The sequence below is a fragment of the Amblyraja radiata genome, chromosome 19, assembly GCF_010909765.2.
Source record: "Amblyraja radiata isolate CabotCenter1 chromosome 19, sAmbRad1.1.pri, whole genome shotgun sequence".
NCBI classification, from domain to species: domain Eukaryota; kingdom Metazoa; phylum Chordata; class Chondrichthyes; order Rajiformes; family Rajidae; genus Amblyraja; species Amblyraja radiata.
Window position 1 is genome coordinate 4,966,544 of NC_045974.1, and position 23,653 is coordinate 4,990,196.

Here is a 23,653-nt window from a genome sequence, read left to right on the forward strand (position 1 = left end):
GGCATCACCTTTGTCAAGTCCTCCACCAAGATCATCAACACTCTTGGAGGTCACAATCGATCAAAAACTGACCTAAACTAGGCACATTAAAATTCTGGTCACAACAGCAGATCAGAGGCTCAGTATCAGTAAACGACTCATCTCCTGCCAAGCCAAAGCCGTTCCAACATCAGGAGTACATCAGAATTATTTGCACTTGTCTCAGCGATTGCAATTCCAGCAGCAATCAAGAAAACAGTTCCAGGCTGATTTGCTTCCGAGTCACATATATATTGTTGATAGATGCTGATCATCACTGCGTCCAAATCCTAGCAACGTTTTCCAGGAGTGTAAGTGGTACAAGAAGGTACTGAGTATATCATATGATATGGGGATAGGGGCAGAACCCAGTTGACAAGGAAGTTTACTATGGACCTATTGCATGTTTAATAGGCTTGAGCAGCTGTATGACCTTTTCTATCTTCTTATTTTCTTATGTCAAAGCTATAAGGCAGCCAGCATTGTCAGACACCCACACCACCCTGGCCACACACTCATTTCACCCCAGCCATCGGGATGAAAGTACAGGAGCCTGAAAACTGCAACATCCAGGTCCAGGAACAGCTTCTTCCCTACAGCCATCAGGCTATTAAAAACGGCAACCTCCAATTAGCTCTGAAGCACATAGACTATTATTGTTATTAATGCACAATGATTGTTTGTTTTATATGTGTACGTATGTGTGTGCATGCGTGTGTGTATATATATTTATATATGTGTGTGTGTGAGTATGTATATATATATGTATATGTGAGTATGTGTGTATATATATACACACACGGAACTTTTATTTTTGTTTATCATATTGTTTACAGTGTACTATGTTTACCTATTCTGTTGTGCTGCTGCAAGTAAGAATGTCATCGTTTTATCTTGGACATGTGACAATAAAAGACTCTTGACTTGACTCTTGTCAATTTAAAGATGTCTTAAAATGCAATAAGACAACACTGGCAATTAATTAAGTATCTTGATTGTATTGCTTAAGAAGGAACTGCAGATGCTGGAAAATTCGAAGGTAGACAAAAATGCTGGAGTAACTCAGCGGGTGAGGCAGCATCTATGGAGCGAAGGAATGTGCCTTTGCTCCATAGATGCTGCCTCACCCGCTGAGTTTCTCCAGCATTTTTGTCTACCTTCGATTTCCCAGCATCTGCAGTTCCTTCTTAAGCACCTTATGAATTAGCTGGTGAGGACCATGAAACTATTCCGCGTTATACTTTTAACAATTTGTTGGAGGTTACTATTTTCCTTTAAAAAAAAAATCTAATGATTCTCAAGCAATTGTGTTGCATTCAGCAATTTAAAATAAATTCACCCTACAAAAGCAAGTTTTCAATTTTGGTTTTAATATTTTTGGTTGACAGCCTTGCAAAGTAATCAACCTTGTTGCTACATGCATTGGTACTTGAAGCCAACTACCCTTATACTGAGACAAACTACAATTGTATCCATCATGTGTCATCTTTCTCGACGATATATATTTATATTATATGTTAAAACTAACTGGACAGCAAATCACACAAAATATAAAAATGCCGAAGAGGAAACAAAAGGCTCAATTCTTGTTCCTCCAACTAAAAAATACAACTTCAAACAAAGGATGGAGTTTGCCATTCTGTCTTGAGTTCTACATATCTGTCAAATAAACAGCATGCAGTCAGGTTTTGAAGACCACCTCCTTTCTTTTAGTGGTGGCCCATGTATCAGTGGTTGCTACATTTCCTGAAACTCCAGAAAATAAACACAGCTGGATTTAAGCCGGTAGAATAAATTTTGATGAGGTGATTTTGATTGATTCCCTGCACCTCAGTGAGAATTTTTTAAACCAACACTTGTATTAGCACTGCAACAAGCACACAGAGGTCTAAACTGGGGACAAGAGAAGATGGTAGCTTTTTTTCTTACAAATCAGAGCTCTCCTTGCACCTGCTTCTCAGGCCATGGAGGAAGCTTGCTTTTGTTCCTCCGGCTCTTGCTCACCATCTCCCATCAATGGCTGGCGCTTTTTAAGCTCCCGGTGATATTTTGCCATCAAGGAGGCGTATATGCAGCCATATGCTCCAGCCACCACCATCATAATGCAAACAATGCCACATAACACCCCAGCAATGATGACTGTCCCAATGGCTCGCCTGACACTGACTGGCCGGTAGCGTTGTCTTATACAGTCTGTAGTATGAATGTAGTGTGGTCTTGCAGTGACAACCTCTTGCTTCACACAGGGAGGTGCAGGCACTGTTTTTTCATTTGCTGAAGATTTATTTTCATCCTCCAGTTGGATGCAATAGTTGAACATCTCGATTGGGATTACTCTGAGATCTTTCCCGCGGAGGCCTTTCGGCAGAGAACATTCAATTCCATCAAGTTTTCCACCTAGTTTTAGGACAGAATAATCAATTTAAACAATATAGGTTTGTACCCCATTCAAAACAGAATAACTTTACAAGATTGCCATCTTCTTAAAAACAAGTTTATGTTAGCAACAAACATTCTCTCTTTTCTTGAACTCTGCCATATCGGGTTTGATTTTTGATCTGGGTGGTCACACCTAGTCAATTCTTTGTCCCTCAGTAGGTAACATGTGAAATCATGAGAACATAGCTCATAATTTACCCTGGCACTTTCCATAATTTTATTGGGAAGAAAATAATTTATTATAATTCCTGTATGTGGTGTTCTCTAGTGGAAACATGGATTCAGTATTCACCAATGAATCAGTTGCTATCCTGTACAAGTCTTCATTTTACTATCTAAATGGCGTCAAGTTGGGAAAAGGGGACGTACAGTGGGATCTGGGGGTCCTTGTTCATCAGTCTATGAAAGTAAGCATGCAGGTACAGCAGGCAGTGCAGAAAACGAATAGCATGTTGGCCTTTATAACAAGAGGAGTCGAGTATAGGAGCAAAGAGGTCCTTCTGCAGTTGTACAGAGCCCTAGTGAGACCACACCTGGAGTATTGTGTGCAGTTTTGGTCCCCTAATTTGAGGAAGGACATTCTTGCTATTGAGGGAGTGCAGCGTAGGTTTACAAGGTTAATTCCCGGGATGGCGGGACTGTCATATGATGAGAGAATGAAGCAGCTGGGCTTGTACACTCTGGAGTTTAGAAGGATGAGAGGGCATCTCATTGAAACATATAAGATTGTTAAGGGTTTGGACGCGCTGGAGGCAGGAAACATGACCCGATGTTGAGGGAGTCCAGAACCAGGGGCCACAGTTTAAGAATAAGGAGTAAGCCATTTAGAACGGAGACGGTGAAACACTTTTTCTCACAGAGAGTGGTGAGTCTGTGGAATTCTCTGCCTCAGAGGGACGTGGAGGCAGGATCTCTGGATGCTTTCAAAAGAGAGCTAGATTGGGCTCTTAAAGATAGCAGTCGGGGGATATGGGGAGAAGGCAGGAACGGGGTACGGATTTGGGATGATCAGCCATGATCACATTGAATGGCGGTGCTGGCTCAAAGGGCCGAATGGCCTACTCCTGCACCTATTGTCTATTATCTATTGAAATACACCTTCTACCAGATATAATAACCAGAACAGTTATATTTCTATATAACCTTTGACATAGTTAAGTGGTTTATTTTAATGCATTATGGCATTATCATCTAAAATTTGAAATTTAATCACACGAAGAGAAATTAGCCTAGGTGTCAGAAGTAGGTTTTATGCAGCATTTTAAAGGATAAAATAGTATAGATTAGAGGTAGAGGGAGTGAATTCCAGAGGGATAGCAATGGTGGTTCAAGGCTTGGTCAATAATGGATTTGTGGGTGTTCAAGAATTAGAAGAGCACAGAGACCTCAAAGAGTTAAATGATTGTTCGGTCAATTTGTCGCATTGCTGTTCTGTCCGGGATCATCTATCACAAAGACGAGGGATGAGGCTTATGTTTTTGCCTCTTCGGTTCATTAATATATGTTTATGCTCCGTTTTAATCTTCATGTTAACTTGATTTTGGAGGAGATGATTTTTAGCTACTGTGGGCAGTACTCACGTCTGTAATTGTACTGGTGTGTTCTTCTTACCTTTGTACTGGAACCACTCCATCCAGTGTTTGAAATCCCTCAGACTGCAGTCACACTCCCAGGGGTTTCCGCCGAGTTGTAATTGCTGAAGAACCTCAAGTGGCTCAAAGATCTCCCTTTCCAGATTTGCCATCCTGTTCTCTTCCAAGTTCAACCAGGTCAAGTTCTGCATCTCATCAAATAAGAGCAGTGAAATCTGGGAGATGCCGTTAACAGATAGATCTAATCTCTGCAAGTTGGTGGTCTTTTCGAAGATGTTTTCATCCAGGCTTCGAATGCTGTTATTTCGTAAGTTGAGGTCGACCAGGTTCTTGATGTAATCAAATACATTTGTCGGTAGTTGGTCCAGGTAGTTGTTGGACAGATCCAGTTTCTCCAGTGTGGTGACATTAGCAAATGTGCGCGCCTGCAAGGTGCTCAGTTTGTTGTTGCTGAGCGAGAGAAACTTGGTGTTTGATGGAATGTCTGTTGGAATCGTCACCAGGCCAAGATTGCTACAATCCACTTCATAGTTTTTACAAGAACAGTGTGTGGGACATGCTAACAAGTCATCAACAATAGTTAGTACCACAAAGACCAAGAACGGAGGCCCTGTGGACAAGCAGAAACATGGGATACAGATATCAGAGAGTTCAGTACTTACTAATGCTTGCATATTCTATGTCACAATGGAAAGGTGACTGCATACCCTGCCTGTCTAAAGCCCTCTTAAATGCCACTATCGTACCTACCTTCACCACTGCCCCTGGTAGCACATACCAGGCGCCCATCACTCTCTGTATAGAAAACCTGTCCTGCAATGTCAAGTCAAGTCAAGTTTATTCGTCACATACACATACAAGATGTGCAGTGAAATGAAAAGTGGCAATGCTCGCGGACGTTTGTGCAAAAAGACTAACAAACAAACAACCAAACAAACTATAAACATCTCCTTTCTACTTTGCCCCTCTCACCTTAAAGCTTTGTCCTAATGTGTCCATTGTGAAATGTACAATTAGGATTGCTGTCAGTCTATAGCTGTGCGTGATTATTTGTCTCTTTTTAACCTACCTCTCCCTGTTTTTTTCCTGGTTCTGAGTTCCTTTTATTTGCTCTTCTCCTCTCCTCTAACTTTCTATATTTCTCATTTTCTGTAACCTTCCCACTCTTTCTTGATGTTCTTGCCTGCGTTCGGTTCTTCCTCCTGATCTCTCTGCATTTCCTCTTTCCGTATCCTCACTCTCCCTCGCTCTCCCCTTTTTTTTCCCTTTCCAAGGACTTTATTCAGCAATTGCATACTACAGTGTACCAAAAGTACATAAACGTCCAATGGTTACAATAGATCAAGTAATGCATTATAGTGCAATGGTTGAATCTCTCTCTCTCCCTCTCCCTCTCCCCCTCCCCCTCCCCCTCCCCCTCCCCCCCCCCCTCCCCCTCCCCCTCCCCCTCCCCTCCCCCTCCCCCTCCCCCTCCCCCTCCCACTCTCCCCCCCCCCCTCCCTCCCTCCCCCTCCCCCTCCCTCTCCCCCTCCCTCTCTCCCTCTCCCCCTCCCCCTCTCTCCCCCTCTCCCCCTCTCCCTCTCCCTCTCCCTCTCCCTCTCCCTCTCCCTCTCCCTCTCCCCCTCTCCTGTGGTCCTTATTTCATATAATTTATAATTCTCGTGTCAGAGTTACATCCTCTAGATCAGAGAGATATGAGATGGTGGATTTATGTCTGCTGAGGCTGGCCAGGCAAAGAGGACTGGAAAATTATAGTTTTGTGGATATAAAAGGAAAAAACGGTACCATGGTTGGAACTCAGAAATAATGAATCATCAAGTTAAAATGATCACTAGGGGAATGAAGAAAGCTGTGAAAGATGTTTACAATCTTCTCACTACGTCAGAATATTGAATACTTTGTCATGAAATAGTCATGCGATGAATATTGGCTAATTTAATAGATATATATTTGTATTAGAGGCAATGGCAATGATGACATCTATAATAATGTCACTGGTCTTAGATTGCTACAACCATACATTTCTATTGCTCAGATATTCAATAGTACTGTACCCACTTGTTAGCCCTTTTCACTTTTTATTAGATATTTATACTTCGGATTATGTTTGAGCAATCAAGGTGAAAGGAAATGTGGAGAAGATGGTAGACAAAAGTGCTGGAGAAACTCAGCGGGTGCAGCAGCATCTATGGACTGAAGGAAATAGGCTAGGAAGGAACTGCAGATGCTGGAAAATCGAAGGTAGACTAAAGAAAGAACTGCAGATGGTCCACCTTCGATTTTCCAGCATCTGCAGTTCTTTCTTAAACAATGTAGAAAAGATGTTCCACTTTACGAAATCTGAGACGAAATAGCTGTTTCTGAGGTATTAATATGTAGAACAAGTGCTCGAAGCAAACATGGGCGACTGAAAGGATGTTTTCATAAAATACTAATATGTGAAGCTTTTAGATAATTAGCTGTTAAAGTTAAGTTAATTCTGCAATTAACCAGGAATTTGAAGGAAGAATGATATCTGAAGAAAATTAGATAACAAAGCTTCTTATAGAAACTTACAACATTCTTAAGGGGTTGGACAGGCTAGATGCAGGAAGTTTGTTCCCGATGTTGGGGAAGTCCAGAACAAGGGGTCACAGTTTAAGGATAAGGGGGAAATCTTTTAGGACTGAGATGAGGAAAACATTTTTCACACAGAGAGTGGTGAATCTCTGGAATTCTCTGCCACAGAAGGTAGTTGAGGCCAGTTCATTGGCTATATTTAAGAGGGAGTTAGATGTGGCCCTTGTGACTAAAGGTATCAGGGGGTATGGAGAGAAGGCAGGTACAGGATACTGAGTTGGATGATCAGCCATGATCATATTGAATGGCGGTGCAGGCTCGAAGGGCCGAATGGCCTACTCCTGCACCTATTTTCTATGTTTCTATGTTTCTAAAAGTGATATAGTTGGGCCCAATATCAGGCTAGAAATGGTACAGGTATGACAAGAAGAATAGTGTCCTTCACACCCACATTTTATCTCCTCCTCCATTTTTAGAACCTCTCAAATCACTTTACAGCCAACAATGAGACAACAGCAACTTTACAACAGGATAAATGATAAGGATAATCTATACTCACATGTCCGGGCAACCTTACTCCCCTTCATCACAATTGTACTTGTTACAGCATTCATCATTAACATATTTGAAATGATATCGTGGCTTCCCTTTTAGTGTTGATCCGTGCCTTGTGTCTGGTGTTCTGCAAAATAGGAATTGCAGCAGTGTTCAAGGTCACAGTCTAGTGGGACTCCAAGACAATAAGACATTGTTATTTCATTATTTACAAATTAATTTTGTAAAATACAAATGGTTGTGCAATTGTATCAGTTATATTTGTATGGCCTTTACACATCACTGGTCTAAGGACTAGGGACGACAGATGGCTCAATGGGCTAAGTGTTCGGCTGGCGACCGGAAGGTAGCCGGTTCGAATCCCGCTTGGAGTGCATACTGTCGTTGTGTCCTTGGGCAAGACACTTCACCCACCTTTGCCTGTGTGTGAATGTGTGTGAGTGATTGGTGGTGGTCGGAGGGGCCGTAGGCGCAGATTGGCAGCCACGCTTCCGTCAGTCTGCCCCAGGGCAGCTGTGGCTACAGAAGTAGCTTACCACCACCGAGTGTGACTGAGGAGTGAATGAATAATGCGATGTAAAGCGCCTTGAGTATTAGAAAGGCGCTATATAAATCCCATCCATTATTATTATTATTATTAAGGTGAAAAAGCAACAGTGAGAACCTCTGCTATCTCTCGATGTGTGCAAGCTGTTATATGCTGAACTATCAGATGCTGAGTGCTATATTTGAACAGACTGATCACAGGAGTGCTACAAGAGGTGTCGCTCCATGTCGGAAATTCACCCTAAATTTGATCTGCTCACACCTACCCTGCAGCAGAAAATTACAAAGTCACTTTAGCTGGGTTTTTTTTAATTGATGTACTTTATTTTAATTTATGCATTTTCACAGGATGTGCAGGTTGCTGGCAAGCCAGCCTCTAGCATCCTCAACTGCTCCGTAGAAGACTGGTGAAGTCATACCTTGAAACTCAGTAGTACTATAGGAGAAGAGGCTGCCACATAATAGGGTGTTCCAGCATTTAGACCCAACAGCAGTGAAAAAAATGCTAATATATTTCCAAATGAGGTGACATGTGACATGGAGGAGCTCTTAATGTTGGTGGTGGTCCCATGTATCTTTCTTGGTAGCAGAGGGTTGTGCATTAGGGTGATGCTCTCAATAGACAATAGACACTAGGTGCAGGAGGAGGCCATTTGGCCCTTCGAGCCAGCACCGCCATTCAACGTGATCATGGCTGATCATCCCCAATCAGTACCCCGTTCCTGCCTTCCCCCCATATCCACTGACTCCGCTATTTTTAAGAGCCCTATCTAGCTCTCTCTTGAAAGCATCCAGAGAACCTGCCTCCACCATCCTCTGAGGCAGAGAATTCCACAGACTCACCACTCTCAATGTGAGAAAAAGTGTTTCCTCGTCTCCGTTCTAAATGGCTTACTCCTTATTCTTAAACTGTGGCCCCTGGTTCTGGACTCCCCCAACATCGGGAACATGTTTCCTGCCTCTAGCGTGTCCAAGCCCATAACAACCTCACAATTGACTACTTGAGCAGTAAAATGATCTTCAGTGGATGGTACACAATGCAGCCCCAGTGTATTGGTGATGGAGGGAGTGAATGTTTGGAATGGCAGAACATGTGGCAGTGCAATGGGCTGCATTCTGCTGCACACTTGAGTGTGATTGGAGATGCATCCATTCATCAAGGTAAATGGAGAATATTACTTACCAAACAACTAACGAATGAAGGATAGGCTTTGGGGATATCATTATACCAGGTCTCTGATCTGTACTTTTAATACCATTCAACCAAAGAGTTGAATTCCAATGGAAGGATGAGAATGATACCAAGCAACCTTTGACTCTATGTGGCATTAAGAAGCCTTGATAAACATGAAGTCAGTGGGTATCAAGCAGAAGACACCAAGGCTTTGTTATGGCTTTTTAAAGTGTGGGAATCTGTGATTTCTAAATGGAGTCATGCAGCACAAGAGCATGGAAGTTATGTAGAACCTCAATACACGAGTTGATAGATTCTTGTACAGAATTGTCCAATTTGAATAGCACATTATAGGAAGCATATTAAGACCTGGAGAGGAAAAGACTACAAAAAGTAGTAAACACTGCCCAGTCCATCATCGGCTCTGACCTTCCTTCCATCGAGGGGATTTATCGCAGTCGCTGCCTCAAAAAGGCTGGTAGTATCATCAAAGACCCACACCATCCTGGCCACACACTCATCTCCCTGCTACCTACAGGTAGAAGGTACAGGAGCCTGAAGACTGCAACGACCAGGTTCAGGAATAGCTACTTCCCCACAGCCATCAGGCTATTAAACCTGGCTCGGACAAAACTCTGATTATTAATAACCCATTATCTATTATTTGCACTTTATTTATTCATGTGTGTATATATTTACATCATGATATATGGACACACTTATCTGTTTCGTAGTACATGCCTACTATGTTCTGTTGTGCTGAAGCAAAGCAAGAATTTCTTTATCCTATCAGGGACACATGACAATAAACTCACTTGAACTTGCACTTGGACCTACAGAGTGTGCAGAACTGGTCTCTTGGAATGGTAATGAGGATGAGGAATTTTGCTGAAGTAAAAAGACTAGAAGAACATGTATTGGTCTCCTTTTACCCCGTAAAGTACTGGAGAGATTTACAGTGTGAATTGTTTGATGGAGTAGTATTATGCGGTTTAGTAATCAGAGGACATTGATTTAAGATGATTAGCATGAGGAGGAGGCAACTGAGTATGATTTCCTTTTGCAATATGATGCTGCCATAAAGTGTGGAGGAAGCAGATTCCAAGATGGTGATATCTAAAATTGGAAAAGAAAAGTTTGCAATGCATGGAGAAAAAAATGGAAAGTTTTGAACTGATTGAACGGTTGCTTCAAAGAAGTAATTACATCTATGAAGGGAGAATTTTCCTCATAGAATCAGAGATTTGTACCATGTCGTAACACACAGACCTGTGAGCATCCTTCCATATTAATCCCAGCCCAGCACTTAGCCATCTTTTTTCTTTTTTTTTTAAATAGGTGCAGGAGTAGGCCATTCGGCCCTTCGAGCCTGCACCACCATTCAATATGATCATGGCTGATCATCCAACTCAGTATCCTGTACCTGCCTTCTCTCCATACCCCCTGATCCCTTTAGCCACAAGGGCCACATCTAACTCCCTCTTAAATATAGCCAATGAACTGGCCTCAAATACCTTCTGTGGCAGAGAGTTCCAGAGATTCACCACTCTCTGTGTGAAAAATGTTTTTCTCATCTCGGTCCTAAAAGATTTCCCCTTTATCCTTAATCTGTGACCTCTTGTCCTTGACTTCCCCAACATCGGGAACAATCTCCCTGCATCTAGCCTGTCCAACCCCTTAAGAATTTTGTAAGTTTCTATAAGATCCCCCCTCAATCTTCTAAATTCTAGCGAGTACAAGCCGAGTCTATCCAGTCTTTCTTCATATGAAAGTCCTGCCATCCCAGGAATCAGTCTGGTGAACCTTCTCTGTACTCCCTCTATGGCAAGAATGTCATCTATGGTGAAGCCACTCACCTAGACACGTTTTAGATGCTATCACTGGCACAGCTTCCACCACTCTCTCAGGCATTGTATTCCAATTGTTTACCACCCGAACCCCTTCCCATAATCTCCTCTAAAGTCTTCCCCCTTACTCTAAGCCTTTGTCCTCGAGTTGTATCTACTTTTTATATGAAGAAAGGTTTCCTGCAGTCTACTCTATCTCCCTCAATGTTATATACCTTAATCATGTCCTGCCCTTAACCTCCTCTACTCCAGGGAGAACAGACTTTGCTTCTCAAGTCTCCATTGATAACCAAACTACTCCATCCCAGGTAACATCCGATGAATTTCCTCTGCACCCTCTCCAGTGTTGTCGCATTGTTTGTAAACTTTGGTGACCAGAAATGTGTGGAGTATCGCAGCTGAGGTCTGACTAAGGTCATATAAAGTTGGAGCGTAACTTCCCTACTTCTCTATTCAATGGTCCAACTAATGAATGCCAGCATATCTTTCTAACCCACAGTATCTACCTGTATTACCACCTTCAAGAATCTATGGACGTACTCCAAATGCCTCCTGTTCTTCAAGATCCTACCGATGGATGGTATATATATGCTCTGGCCTGATTAGTGCTTCCATGAGTCCTTCTGTTCTATGCTCATGATGAGATTGAAAGACTCCCGATATGTTGAGTTGTTCGCAGAATGAATGCAAACATATTGTCATATGTGGCAACAATTATAACTCAAATTATTTATTACAACTAAAGTCTGTATTGTGCTTCCTGTCAAAATGAAAACTGGCACAAGCTGCACTATCTGCCTAAATCATAAATTAGTGCGTAACGAGTTGTATACAGCTTCTCATATAACACGTTCATATAATAGAGAATGTTTTTATTACCAGTCTGTCATAACATTTAAAACATTCATCTTATCACACTGTTTTCACTGTAATAATGCATCAAACTTTCATCAAAATAAATCAATCAATTAGATTTCAGACATTGATATAGATGGATATGAACAATATATACTTAGACGTAACTGCAAGCAGTGATGGAAGTTAAAAGATAGACACAGATAATAGAGAGACTGCAATGCACTCAGGCATTGTTACAGCTAAAGATAGATGGAGTTTAGCAGACAGTCTAATGTTAATAAAAATAGAAAAAGATGTTGGTAGAGAAAGCATGCAGTATTAGAAATTCGACCGGTTATTACAGAGAAGAAACAAAAACATAAAGAAATATATTGAGGAAAGGTGCCGAAACGTGGTCTAACCAATGAACAGGCATAGACAGACTGCCAACTGGTTAGCTATAGGTAGATATAGAGAGCCTGACCAACTACCTTGACAGATAAGTAAACTAACAACTAGTTAGCCAATGAGGGATACCGGGAACTGCAGATGCTGTAATCTGGAGCAAAACACAAAGTGCTGGAGTAATGCAGTAGGTAAGGCAGCATCTATGGAGGGAATGGATAGGGAACATTTTGGGTTAAGACCTTAACTCGGCCTGAAGAAGGGTCCCAACCCAAAACTTCACCTCTCCATTCCCTCCACAGGTGCTGCCTGGCCCTCTGCGTTAATTCAGTACCAAGTGGCAGCCACAGATAGTCTCAGTGGATTACAATGGACTCAGATGATCATTTAGGTGCATTACAATGGGGACTCAAAAAACTGCAGATACTGAAATCTCCTACTGAAAACAATCTGCTGTTAGAACTCAGCGGGTCAGGCAGCATCTATGGATCTCTAGCATGTGTGGGCCATCAGTCTGAAGAAAGGTCATCTGCCTAAAATGTTATCTATCCATTTGCCTCCACAGGTGCTGCCTGAACAGCTGAGTTCATCGAGCAGTTTGTAATTTGATCATGAAGATGCAAATAGTTTGATGGACAAGTGAATATATTGAGAACAAACATGGCTTTAGCATCTGAATTTACAGCATTTAAGACTTACTTGAGCAGAACTGACTGTTAAGATGAGATAAACTGCAGGAAGTAATACTTTAAGGGGCTTAAGCTACTTTTCTTCCAGTTAAGTGAGAGGACAGCTATAGCACATAAAAACATAGAAAATAGGTGCAGGAGGCCTTTCGGCCCTTCAAGCCAGCACCGCCTTTCATTGTGATCATGGCTGATCGTCCCCAATCAATAACCCGTGCCTGCCTTCTCCCCATATCTCTTGATTCCACTAGCCCCTAGAGCTCTATCTAACTCTCTTAAATCCATTCGGTGATTTGGCCTCCACTGCCCTCTGTGGCAGGGAATTCCACAAAAGCAAATTCTGCGTGGTTTTATTGTGATTGACCCAAATGTCTGGATGTTCATGCTCTCAAACATACATATTTTTTGTAAATATGATCTATACTTCATATGTGCAAATATTTAATAAGATAGAAGGAATATAATATTAATATTCCATTTGCTTACATTTATAATGAGCAAATTCATTATTCTTTCCAAATCCAATTTGTTCAAATGACTTTAATCTAGGCAGCAATTTACACTTTGCTTGTCATAAGTGGATACTATATAAAAATAGGCATGACATTTTTTTTATGCACAGAGACTCTGAGGAAACAAGATGTGATACATATATTTGAAGTAGAAATACATTTAAAGATATTTTTTTTTAATAAATCAGGTGACAGAAGTATATAACATAGCAATTAGCAGTACCGATTTGTAGAAATATCTCAAACATGCAGAACATACTGGGAAACAATGACAAATATACTTCTGACAAGACATACTTAGATCTTGTCACTCATCCCTGCATCGCAGATTCGTGCTCAATCAACATATTTCATTTAACGGTGCAGCGCAAGAATGTTTCCCACTTTAGGAATTCACTGTAAAATACTGATAGAAGCACAGACCCTGTTTAGTCTCCAAACCATTCAAATTTCAACAGAAGTTTTTAATGCACTTACATGCCACCTTGATGTCTCCGTTTCTCTGTTGATCAGAAACACTTGTTGCCATTTGTCCTTGCCATATTTTAAGGTGCTGGCTGTGGTGCAATGAATTCTATGGCACATACCCAGCTCTGATGTTAGAGGGACTGTGCAGCTCTGCTGCTGTTACTGTTACTGCTGCTGCTGCTGTTGTGTTATAGATAGAAACTTGAGAGCTACTGCTCTACTTACTGCTGATCAGCTGACAAAACCTGAGACCTTACAGAAGAATTGGTCAGTTGCTAATATTGTGTTGAATATTAGGAGATACTTAAATTAATTTTGCTTACTTTCAGCTCTATCCAGATTCCCATTTGTTCAAATGAATACATCTAATAGCTCACATGTTGGATGCCCATACTAGGTATTATGCTTTTACTGTATTTCAAGAATTTAAGAAAGAATGAATTGGATTTTTAAAAAAGCTTGGACGTAATGCGTATAGTTTTCCATTTTCAGGAGATTTTCAAGTTTTTATTTATGTTGCATCTTATCGCAACCTTCAAAATTTTCAAAGCCCCTTGCAATGAAATGTACAGCAAAATGCCACAAGTGCAACAAAAAATAATACTGTGTTTATTTACTTATGACGCTGTGGAAGGAAAGAACAGTAATCTTTGGACACCAGTGGATATCTCTTCTCTTAAAAGGTGACTCTTTCAATGATATAAGTGAAAAGTCGTCCAATTAACTAACTCTTTCGCAAAATTTTTGTTGTATGTCATGTTAAGCAAGAGCACAAAACTAGATGTTTAAGAAGGAACTGCAGATGCTGGAAAATCGAAGGTAGACAAAAGTGCTGGAGAAACTCAGCGGGTGCGGCAGCATCTATGAAGCGAAGGAAATAGGCAACGTTTCGGGCCGAAACCGGTCTGAAGAAGGGTTTTGGCTCGAAACGTTGCCTATTTCCTTCGCTCCATAGATGCTGCCTCACCTGCTGAGTTTCTCCAGCACTTTTGTCTACGTACAAAATTAGATGTTTGAGCTCAGTTGAGGCATTTGATGCAGGGAGTTAAGGACACAGCATGCGTTTTTCTGGATGCTGGAAACTAATATCTGGCTGTTGGTTACCATCCACTTATATTTATCACCTCAGCAAAGTTTCCTACAAAAACAAATCAAATGAAACTCTATATCAACCATCTAACTTTACATCCTACATTATTCATGTTTGATGAATTGCTTTCTGAAGCTTAATATTTCCTTGGCTTCAGGAACTTGAACAATACACACCATATTGTGTTATTTTCACTAGTATGGTTTATGGTATGTTTTCTCTTTATAGATCAGGGGTTCCCAACCTTTTTTGTCCCGTTTACCCCTGGCAACTTTAATGGCACATAACATTGTTATTTCACTTATTTATGAACAACAAATGATGAACAGATATACCAGAACCAAACACAGTCAGTCAATGAGAAAAAATATGTACAAATCCAGAATCAACAAATTTACCTCCTGGGTTGGTGAAATTTACCCCCTGGAGGTTAATTTACCCCTGGTTGGGAACTCTTGTTAGAGATGCTTTGTGGTTTTTATGTGCAGTTAGGCGGTATTACATATCAGCAGGACTAAACCTGAGCCTCAACCTAGTCCAGAACAAAAGCAAAGAGGGAGGAAAGGATATTGTGTTTATGCAGAGCTTAATTTCTTGCAGAGGCAAACATAGACATAATTTCACATTAATATTTGTATTTGACTTGCTGAGCTAAATAAGAATGGATATTTCTTGAAACTTAATGCACTGCATTTAATTTAAAATTAATTTTAATTTAAATCCTACTTAATGAACCTTCAATGTATGGGCCAGGCACCATCCATATTCAGTGCTATTTGTCCAGAGATAGTTTGAAACCAAGGAAAGTAACTGGAAATAAAAACAAAATATACTGGAACCACTGAGCACAAAGGTAAAGAAACAGAATTAATGCTTCAGATTGGTGACCTTTCACCAGAACGTACTTTAGTTAACTCCGTTTCTCTCTCCACAGAAGCTGGCTGCCCTATCGTGCATTCCTTGCTTTTTCTGTTTTTCTTTCGTATTTCCAGCTTCTGTTAGATTTCTGCCTTTTAAGTAACCATGGAAACCCGTTTATTAGCCAAAGCATGCAAATATTCCCAAGTGCTCTTCCATTACAGTTGCCTTCTGTGCATAGTGTATTTCAGTGGAATTTTCAGATGTTCCTTTGTTATTACAGCTGGGGTATCAATATGTGCATAAATGATATGTCCCACGAGGTCCTGGACTGCACTCCACTTTCTATTCAGTGAATTGCATTTTTCCTCAGCGTGTTTCATCCCACTACAAATGAAATATCCATAAGCAAGTTGTAGGTTACGTTGCAGATCCACCTGTGAATCAGATGGTGCACTTTGCAATATGTTTCGTACAGAGATGAAATAGAGTCAAAGAAGATAGGGACCATAATGAGGGAACAGTTTGAATGGCAATGCATTTCATTTGAGCATGTGTCACTTATTTGCTCTGTAACCTTCTGAACCTTCTGAATTTTGTAGTCGGAAGGGCAGTACTCTGCATATCGCCAACTTGGACAATTTTTACATTTTATCAAGCCAATTAATCAATCCAATTCACCTACAAACCTGTACGTCTTTGGAGTGTGGGAGGAAACCGAAGATCTCGGAGAAAACCCACGCAGGTCGCGGGGAGAACGTACAAACTCCATACAGACAGCGTCCCCTAGTCGGGATCGAACCCGGATCTCTGGTGGTGCATTTTGCTGTAAGGCAGCAACTCTACCGCTGCGCCACCGTGACTGTAACATCTAATTAGGAAAAGATAGGCTATATTGTTAATTACATTTGTACAGTTCTAATGGCAATGAATTCAAACCCAAAATACCATAGATGCTATAAGTATGAAATAAAATTAGAAAGTTGGTAACTTTTAACAGCTCAGGCTGCATCTGCAGAAAGAGAAACAGTTAGCATTTAAAGATTAAAGTAAATTGATAATATTACTTAGAACACAAGTTCCAATGACATTGAAGCTGATTTATACTAAATCAAATAAGGAGATTGTATTCAATATATCAGTACAATAGTCTATCTTGAATTGTATGGAAATTCTAAACTATAAATGTATTTCAAGTCACGATGAGCCGCCAAGATTATCCGTTCTCTTCATATTGCCTGGTCGGTAGGGTAGCGTCACTGTTTGATGTGTTGCTGAGATGTACAGAATTCAATCTAGAGCTGGAAAGTTAGGTTGGGACTGTATAAAACACAAATAGATCACAACTTCAAAACGCTGTCACCATTTCACAGGGAGGAAGATTAGCACCAGAAAGAGTACCTCCAATAAAGGACTTTGCCTGACAGAAGTCTACACTACAGGTCAAGGAAAACCCAGAGCCCAATAGTCTAACACTTCAAAAAATGGTTGCACATAATGTCTAAAATATCCTGGAATTTCTGATATGTTGACAGATAGAATTGCCTGGAGGGAGTTAGAAGCCAGCGAATGGTTCCATTAATACTTCTGCAATTTTCACAAAAACATTTCACACTAACACGTCTTCAACTTGTGTAGGAAGGAACTGCAGGTGCTAATTTACCCTAAAGATAGACCCAAAAGTCTGGAGTAACTCAGCGGGTCAGGCAGCATCTCTGGGGAAAAAGGAATAGGTGACGTTACGAGTCAAGACCCTTCTTCATCTGAATCCTGCCGGACCCGCTGAGTTACTCCAGCATTTTGTCTTTGGGTGTAGTCCCTCAGGCAGCGGCTGAGTTGTCCTATTGGCTATGATATGTTAGATGCAGCAGATGAAGACATGTTCGGCTTGAGTCTGGACTAGAGCGGTTGGTGGCATCTCAGTTTGAGTTAAGGGCCTGTCTCACAGGCTATTTTTTAGGCGACTATGCGGTCGCCACATGGTCGCCGGGGTGTCGCCTGTATGGTCGTGAGTAATCTCCTCAAGGGGCTGTCCCACTTGGGCGACCTAATTGGCAAGTTTAGAAGAGTTTAGGAGAGTTTAAAAAAATGTCATGTTGAAGACCTCCTTCAACTATGTTGAAGACCTCCTTCGACCTCCTTCGACTATATTGGACTAGCTTCGACTAGCTATGACTAATTTCGGGAAAACTGAACACCGAATAGTGGAGAGTGAAGACGACCTCCTTCGACCTCCCTTCGACTATGATGAAGACTATCTACGATTACCTTTGACTACCTTCGACTACCCTCGATTACCTACGACTAACATGCCGACCTACTACGACCTACTACGATTAAACCTACAAGTAAAAAAAGTATCGATTTTTTCCATGGCGACCTTTTCTTTACTCGCGGGCATTTTTCAACATGTTGCTGAGGCCTCGAGTACACGGGGACTACTCTCGAGCATGAAGGAGAGTTACAAAGACCTCCTCGGACCTTGTGTCGACCATGCTGCGAGTATGAGTCGAGGGCAAACTCGCCAGAACGCGCGGATTAGGTCGCCCAAGTGGGACAGCCCAAAGAGTCGTAGCGTCTTTCTGGTCGCCGCTGGATTTTCAACATGTTGAAAAATTTCCGGAGACAGTCAGCGACAGTGGGTTTTATGCCAATGAGCGTAGCTTAAGTTTTCCTGACGTAGGTGCTGTCGTAGTTGTCGCCAGGAGAACGTAGGTGGTCGCTCCAGGTTAACGTAGGTGGTCGCTGGTGCTGACTTCGTTTTTTTTTTTTTGTTAAATTAATGATTCTATTTCAAATTTTATGTCGAAGGGGAGGGGATCCAGTCGCCGGTTGTTCGGCCACCTGCTACAATTATGACAGTCGCCTAAAAATAGCCTAATTGGGTCAGGCCCTTAAGAAATGACATCCTACACTGGAGTCCTGGTGGTTCCATAGCTTTCATTGTATTGGTGTACAACGAGAGTTGACGGAGCAGAGGCAGATGTGTAAACCCATGGAAGGATCGATAGCTTTTTTCCCCAAGATTCAAACCTCAGGGCAATGCTAGCTTGAAAGATGTCCCTCTAAGTCAAATCCCCCAGAATTAAGGAATCATATGATTTCCGTGAACACATGGTTGACCATGAGAAAATAGTTTTGACTATCAACTGGGACTTGAACATTCAAGGAAAAGAAGCTCTTGAGCTTCAGGAAGAGCACTAGGTTTAGAAGTGAGCACAAAATATTCCAGTCTGCTAAGGCTGAAGTTTGGGGCGATCAGAATTGCTGGCAAATTTACGTGCTTGTTCGGTTTCATCTTCTTCGTTCAGGAGAAAATTGAGGTTTTTTTCTGGGAAATAGAACTTCAATGGATTTGTGACGAGTACCAAATTGTGAGGCAAAGCATACATTAGAGGGAGTCCGTGAATGCTCTTGTGGCTAGGAAGTCATATTGTCTCAGTGACCTTGGCCTGTTGAGGCAGATTAGTCTCGGTCGGCATGAGTGTAGGATTTTAGGTCTGCCAGAGATGTTCATATATCTCTCTGCGACGGCTTTAAACCTTCAGCATATGGAGCCATTGCTCCTTAGCGATCACAAGAGGGGAATGGACTTCCCTGTATATTATTGGGTTAGGGACTTCAAATGTGATTACCTCTGCATTTCATTCATTAGGATCCATGGACTTGTCTCCATTGTTAGGCCTGAAACTCACAGTCAGAAAGTTCTGCCAGTGGTTTTGACGGTAAAATAACCATTACACTCAGTTTCCTAAAAGCTGATATGTTGGTCATACTCTGCATATGTGTCTGTGGAGTAATCTCAATTAATGTCTAGGTAAAAGTACTGTTTTATTATGGCAACAAAGAGCATTAAGACAATTGTGTGTTGGACCAACATCATCCAATTCCCACTAGTACGTGCACAAGGATTGTGTCTGAGCAGAAACTGACATCATCAGAAAGGGCTGGTTGATATTTGAGAGTGCTGTCTGTATTGCTGGGAAAAGATCAAAATGTGTCGTTCTTCGGGTAAAATCACTTTTCATCAAAAAAGCACTGAGTTCTTGGCACAAAAATCATGATTTTTAAATGCTTTACCTCCCCCCTTGCTACACTTGTCCCTTTACCTCCCCCCCCTTGACTCCATCCAAGGCCCCAAGCAGTCTTTCCAGGTGAGGCAGAGGTTCACCTGCACCTCCCCCAACCTCATCTATTGCATCCGCTGCTCTAGGTGTCAGCTGCTCTACATTGGTGAGACCAAGCGTAGGCTTGGCGATCGTTTCGCCGAACACCTCCGCTCAGTTCGCAATAACAACCCGATCTCCCGATGGCTCAGCACTTCAACTCCCCCTCCCATTCCGAATCCGACCTTTCTGTCCTTGGCCTCCACCATGGCCAGAGTGAGGTCCACTGTAAATTGGAGGAGCAGCACTTCATATTTCACTTGGGTAGTTTACACCCCAGCGGTATGAACATTGACTTCTCCAATTTCAGGTAGTCCCTGCTTTCTCCTTCTTTCCTCCTCCCCTTCCCAGCTCTCCCACAGCCCACTGTCTCCGCCTCTTCCTTTATTCTTCCCGCCCTCCCCCCCTCCCCACTCCCACATCAGTCTGAAGAAGGGTCTCGACCTGAAACGTCGCCTATTTCCTTCGCTCTCCCACTGAGTTTCTCCAGCATTTTTGCCTACCATCGATTTTCCAGCATCTGCAGTTCCTTCTTAAATATTCTATCTTTATGTTATTTTTGCCTATTGATTTGCTGATCTTTTTCTCAAGTTATGCTAGGAGCAACCACTGCAGGAACTCCAGTCTGTGGCATCGAAACTGACTGAAAATCAAAAGAACTGTTGATCCTGGAAATCTTAAATAAGTTCTGACCAGGGGTCTCGGACCTGAAATGTTAACTCTGTTTCCTTCCCAGAGATGCTGCCTAACCTGCACAGTTCCACAATTAAACCAAGCACAGGCTTGTTTTAAGTTAACAATTTAAAAGCTTTGCAGTATCAGTTACCATGTTTCAATTTAGACAATAGACAATAGGTGCAGTAGGTCCACAAAAATGCTGGAGAAACTCAGCGGGTGCAGCAGCATCTATGGAGCCAAGGAGATAGGTAACGTAGGTTTCTCCAGCATTTTTGTGTACCTTCGATTTTCCAGCATCCGCAGTTCCTTCTTGAACACAGGTGCAGTAGGTCATTTGGCCCTTCGAGCCAGCACCGCCATTCAATGTTATCATGGCTGATCATCCACAATCAGTACCCCGTTCCGGCCTGCTCCCCATATCCTTTGACTCCGCTATTTTTAAGAGCTCTATCTAGCTCTCTCTTGAAAGCATCCAGAGAACCGGCCTCCACGCCCTCTGAGGCAGAGAATTCCACAGACTCACAACTCTCTGTGTGAAAAAGTATTTACCTCACCTCCGTTCTAAATGGCTTACCCCTTATTCTTAGAAACATATTAAAAAAATAGAAACATAGAAAATAGGCGCAGGAGGAGGCCATTCGGCCCTTCGAGCCAGCACCGCCATTCATTGTGATCATGGCTGATCGTCCCCTATCAATAACCTGTGCCTGCCTTCTCCCCATATCCCTTGACTCCTCTAGCCCCGAGAGCTCTATCTAACTTAAACTGCGTCCCCTGGTTCTGGACTCCCCCAACATCGGGAACATGCTTCCTGCCTCTAGCGTGTCTAAACCCTTAATAATTTTATATGTTTCAATAAGATCCCCTCTCATCATTCTAAATTCCAGGATATACGAGCCCAGTCGCTTCATTCTATCAACATTATTGGCGGATTTTATTTATTCAGCTATTATGCTTTGAAAGAATGAGAGACGTGCCATCCTTGCTTAAACCTTACAATACAACACAATACAATACATTTATTTGTCATTTGGACCCCGTTGAGGTCCAAACGAAATGCCGCTTAAGTGTCAATTTAAGTAAAATGCTTCAATGCTTGGTTGATGAAGGAGGAACAGGCTCACATTTCATCACTGTGTGAGTGATTTTTGCATCTTATCAGATGCACTACCTTCCAACCCTGCCACAAAAGCTTCACAGTAGCAGAAGGAGAGTCTGATTGAACCTGGATATTTACACATTTGACGAAAGATTTATCGTTTGATGAATCATTGTCACTCTGTTGCCATTCACACCAACCACATCTGAATGATTACCATCAGCTAACAAGCAGTCATAGTAGCACTCAGTCTCTGAGTCAGGATGTCCCCTGACACCCCCCCACCCCCACCCCCTCACATCCGATGTCGACAGTCACTTGCCTGTTGCTGGATGTGGTGATGCAGCATTGAAATGCTATGGAACTGTCATGTCAGTGATGCCTTGTACAATCTCCAGCAAAACATGATGCCACCCCACCCCCACTCTGTTCTAAATATCGAACAAAGGAATATGGAGCGACAGATGGGAGTTGCAATGTTGTAGCTCCCACTGTGAGTGCACTATCTCTGGCTGCCGGCATCAGCTGCTAAAGCAGCATTAATCTAGCTCCAGTGATCAGAAGGACAAAGAACCAGCAAACATTTAACCATCTAAATGCTGCTCAAATTCAGTAGATTACATCTGAAACAAGTACTATCAATGCTTTCACATTTTTGACTATAATGCGTTAAAACATAAATGGCTCAATCTATCTGTAATTGTTCTTCACCATCTTAAACCATAAATTGCTATTTTTTTCTTTACGCTGCCCCAGTTCTTCAAAACTCACTTTTGCAATGCTACTGCAGAACCTGACATGCTTTCTAAATTATAACGTTTAATTACTGGTCTTGTGTACTGATTAGCTGTTGCCAGCTTGACTTGGAGCTACATGGAAGCTGGAATTACCTCACAGTTGAATGGAAAAAGAGTAACATTTTATGTTTTAAATATAAGGGTTTTTTTTTTAATGGGAAGTGAAATGAAAGATCGGTGAATCTATGGCAAAAACAAGTGCTGGAGGAACTCAGCAGGCCAGGCGCCATCTGTGGAGGGAAATGGATAGATATGGTTTTGGGTTGGAGTCTTCTTCCGACTGATTGAGTGGAGGGGAGGAAGCTGGTGACGGGGGCGGGATGGGGCAAGAACTGGTAAATGATTATTGGATTCAATAGACAATAGGTGCAGGAGTAGGCCATTCGGCCCTTCGAGTCAGCACCGCCATTCAATGTGATCATGGCTGATCATCCCCAATCAGTACCCCGTTCCTGCCTTCTCCCCATATCCCCTGACTCCGCTATTTTTAAGAGCCCCATCTGGCTCTCTCTTGAAAGCATCCAGAGAACCTGCCTCCACCTCCCTCTGAGGCAGAGAATTCCACAGACTCACCACTATCTGTGAGAAAAAGTGATTCCTCGTCTCCGTTCTAAATGGCTTACCCCTTATTCTTAAACTGTGGCCCCTGGTTCTGGACTCCCCCAGCATCGGGAACATGTTTCCTGCTCAGGTGAGGAATTGTGCTGAGGGGATGGGTGGAGATAAAATGGAGACAAAAGAGTGTAGATGTGGAAGATTGAAGATTGAAGATTGAAGAGGAGGAGTGAAATGTAAAACCAGAGTGATAGTTAGTGGAAGGGAAAAGAGTGAATTGAATTGAATTGAATTGAAGTGTGGGTAGGAAAATAGGGGACTCAAAGAAGGCAGGGGTGGGAAGATGATTGGATGGAACAGGAAACAGGAACTGGGTGACAGGGGTGGGGGGGGGGGAAGAAAGGTGTACGTGGGCATGAGATGGGGGGGGAAGGAGTAGATGATGTCAGGGGAGGAGTTGGGGATTACCTGAAATTGGAGAAAGTTCATGCATTGTGGGCTACCATGTTCTCACCTTAGCACTTGAGGATGCTGACAACATGATGGTGGTGAGGCCACAGCATTGTGTTCAGTTTGTGTCACCCTGCTAGAGGAAAGGTGCCATTGTGCTGGAAAGAGGCAGAAACAATGTACATGGATGTTGCCAGGACCCGAGGGCCTGATCTATGGATGGGCAGGCTAGGACTTTGTCCTGTGAAGCAAAGGATGCTGAGGGGAGCTTATAGATGTGTATACAATCATGAGAAGAATAGATTGGGTGAATGCACAGAAT

At 42.2% G+C, this 23,653-nt stretch overlaps 2 protein-coding genes across 3 annotated transcripts in view; one reads left to right on the top strand and one right to left on the bottom strand.

Moving 5' to 3' along the window:
- Positions 1-23,653, top strand: part of cacna2d4 (calcium voltage-gated channel auxiliary subunit alpha2delta 4) — a 177,337-nt gene that overhangs the window by 87,731 nt on the left and 65,953 nt on the right. The window lies entirely within an intron of this gene.
- lrtm2 (leucine rich repeats and transmembrane domains 2) lies at positions 1,369-21,978 on the bottom strand. Of its 2 annotated transcripts, none has more exons than XM_033037513.1 (4): positions 21,852-21,978; positions 7,168-7,290; positions 4,069-4,659; positions 1,369-2,415 (listed from the first exon to the last, which is right to left on the bottom strand). In XM_033037513.1, the coding sequence occupies exons 2-4, from the start codon at positions 7,229-7,231 to the stop codon at positions 1,976-1,978; spliced, it is 1,095 nt and encodes a 364-aa protein (XP_032893404.1). In that variant the 5' UTR covers positions 7,232-7,290; positions 21,852-21,978; the 3' UTR covers positions 1,369-1,975. The 2 variants fall into 2 exon arrangements, with proteins under 2 accessions (XP_032893404.1, XP_032893403.1); XM_033037512.1 differs by lacking the exon at positions 21,852-21,978 and adding an exon at positions 13,648-13,829.

Bases quoted from the DNA above. Each gene is read 5' to 3' on its own strand.
- lrtm2 (XM_033037513.1), bottom strand. From the start codon at position 7,231: ATGTTAATGATGAATGCTGTAACAAGTACAATTGTGATGAAGGGGAGT. The intron at 4,660-7,167 runs GTGAGTATAGAT...GCTTGTCCACAG, and splicing joins GAGTAAGGTTGCCCGGACAT to GGCCTCCGTTCTTGGTCTTT. The intron at 2,416-4,068 runs GTAAGAAGAACA...TCCTAAAACTAG, and splicing joins GGAGTGGTTCCAGTACAAAG to GTGGAAAACTTGATGGAATT.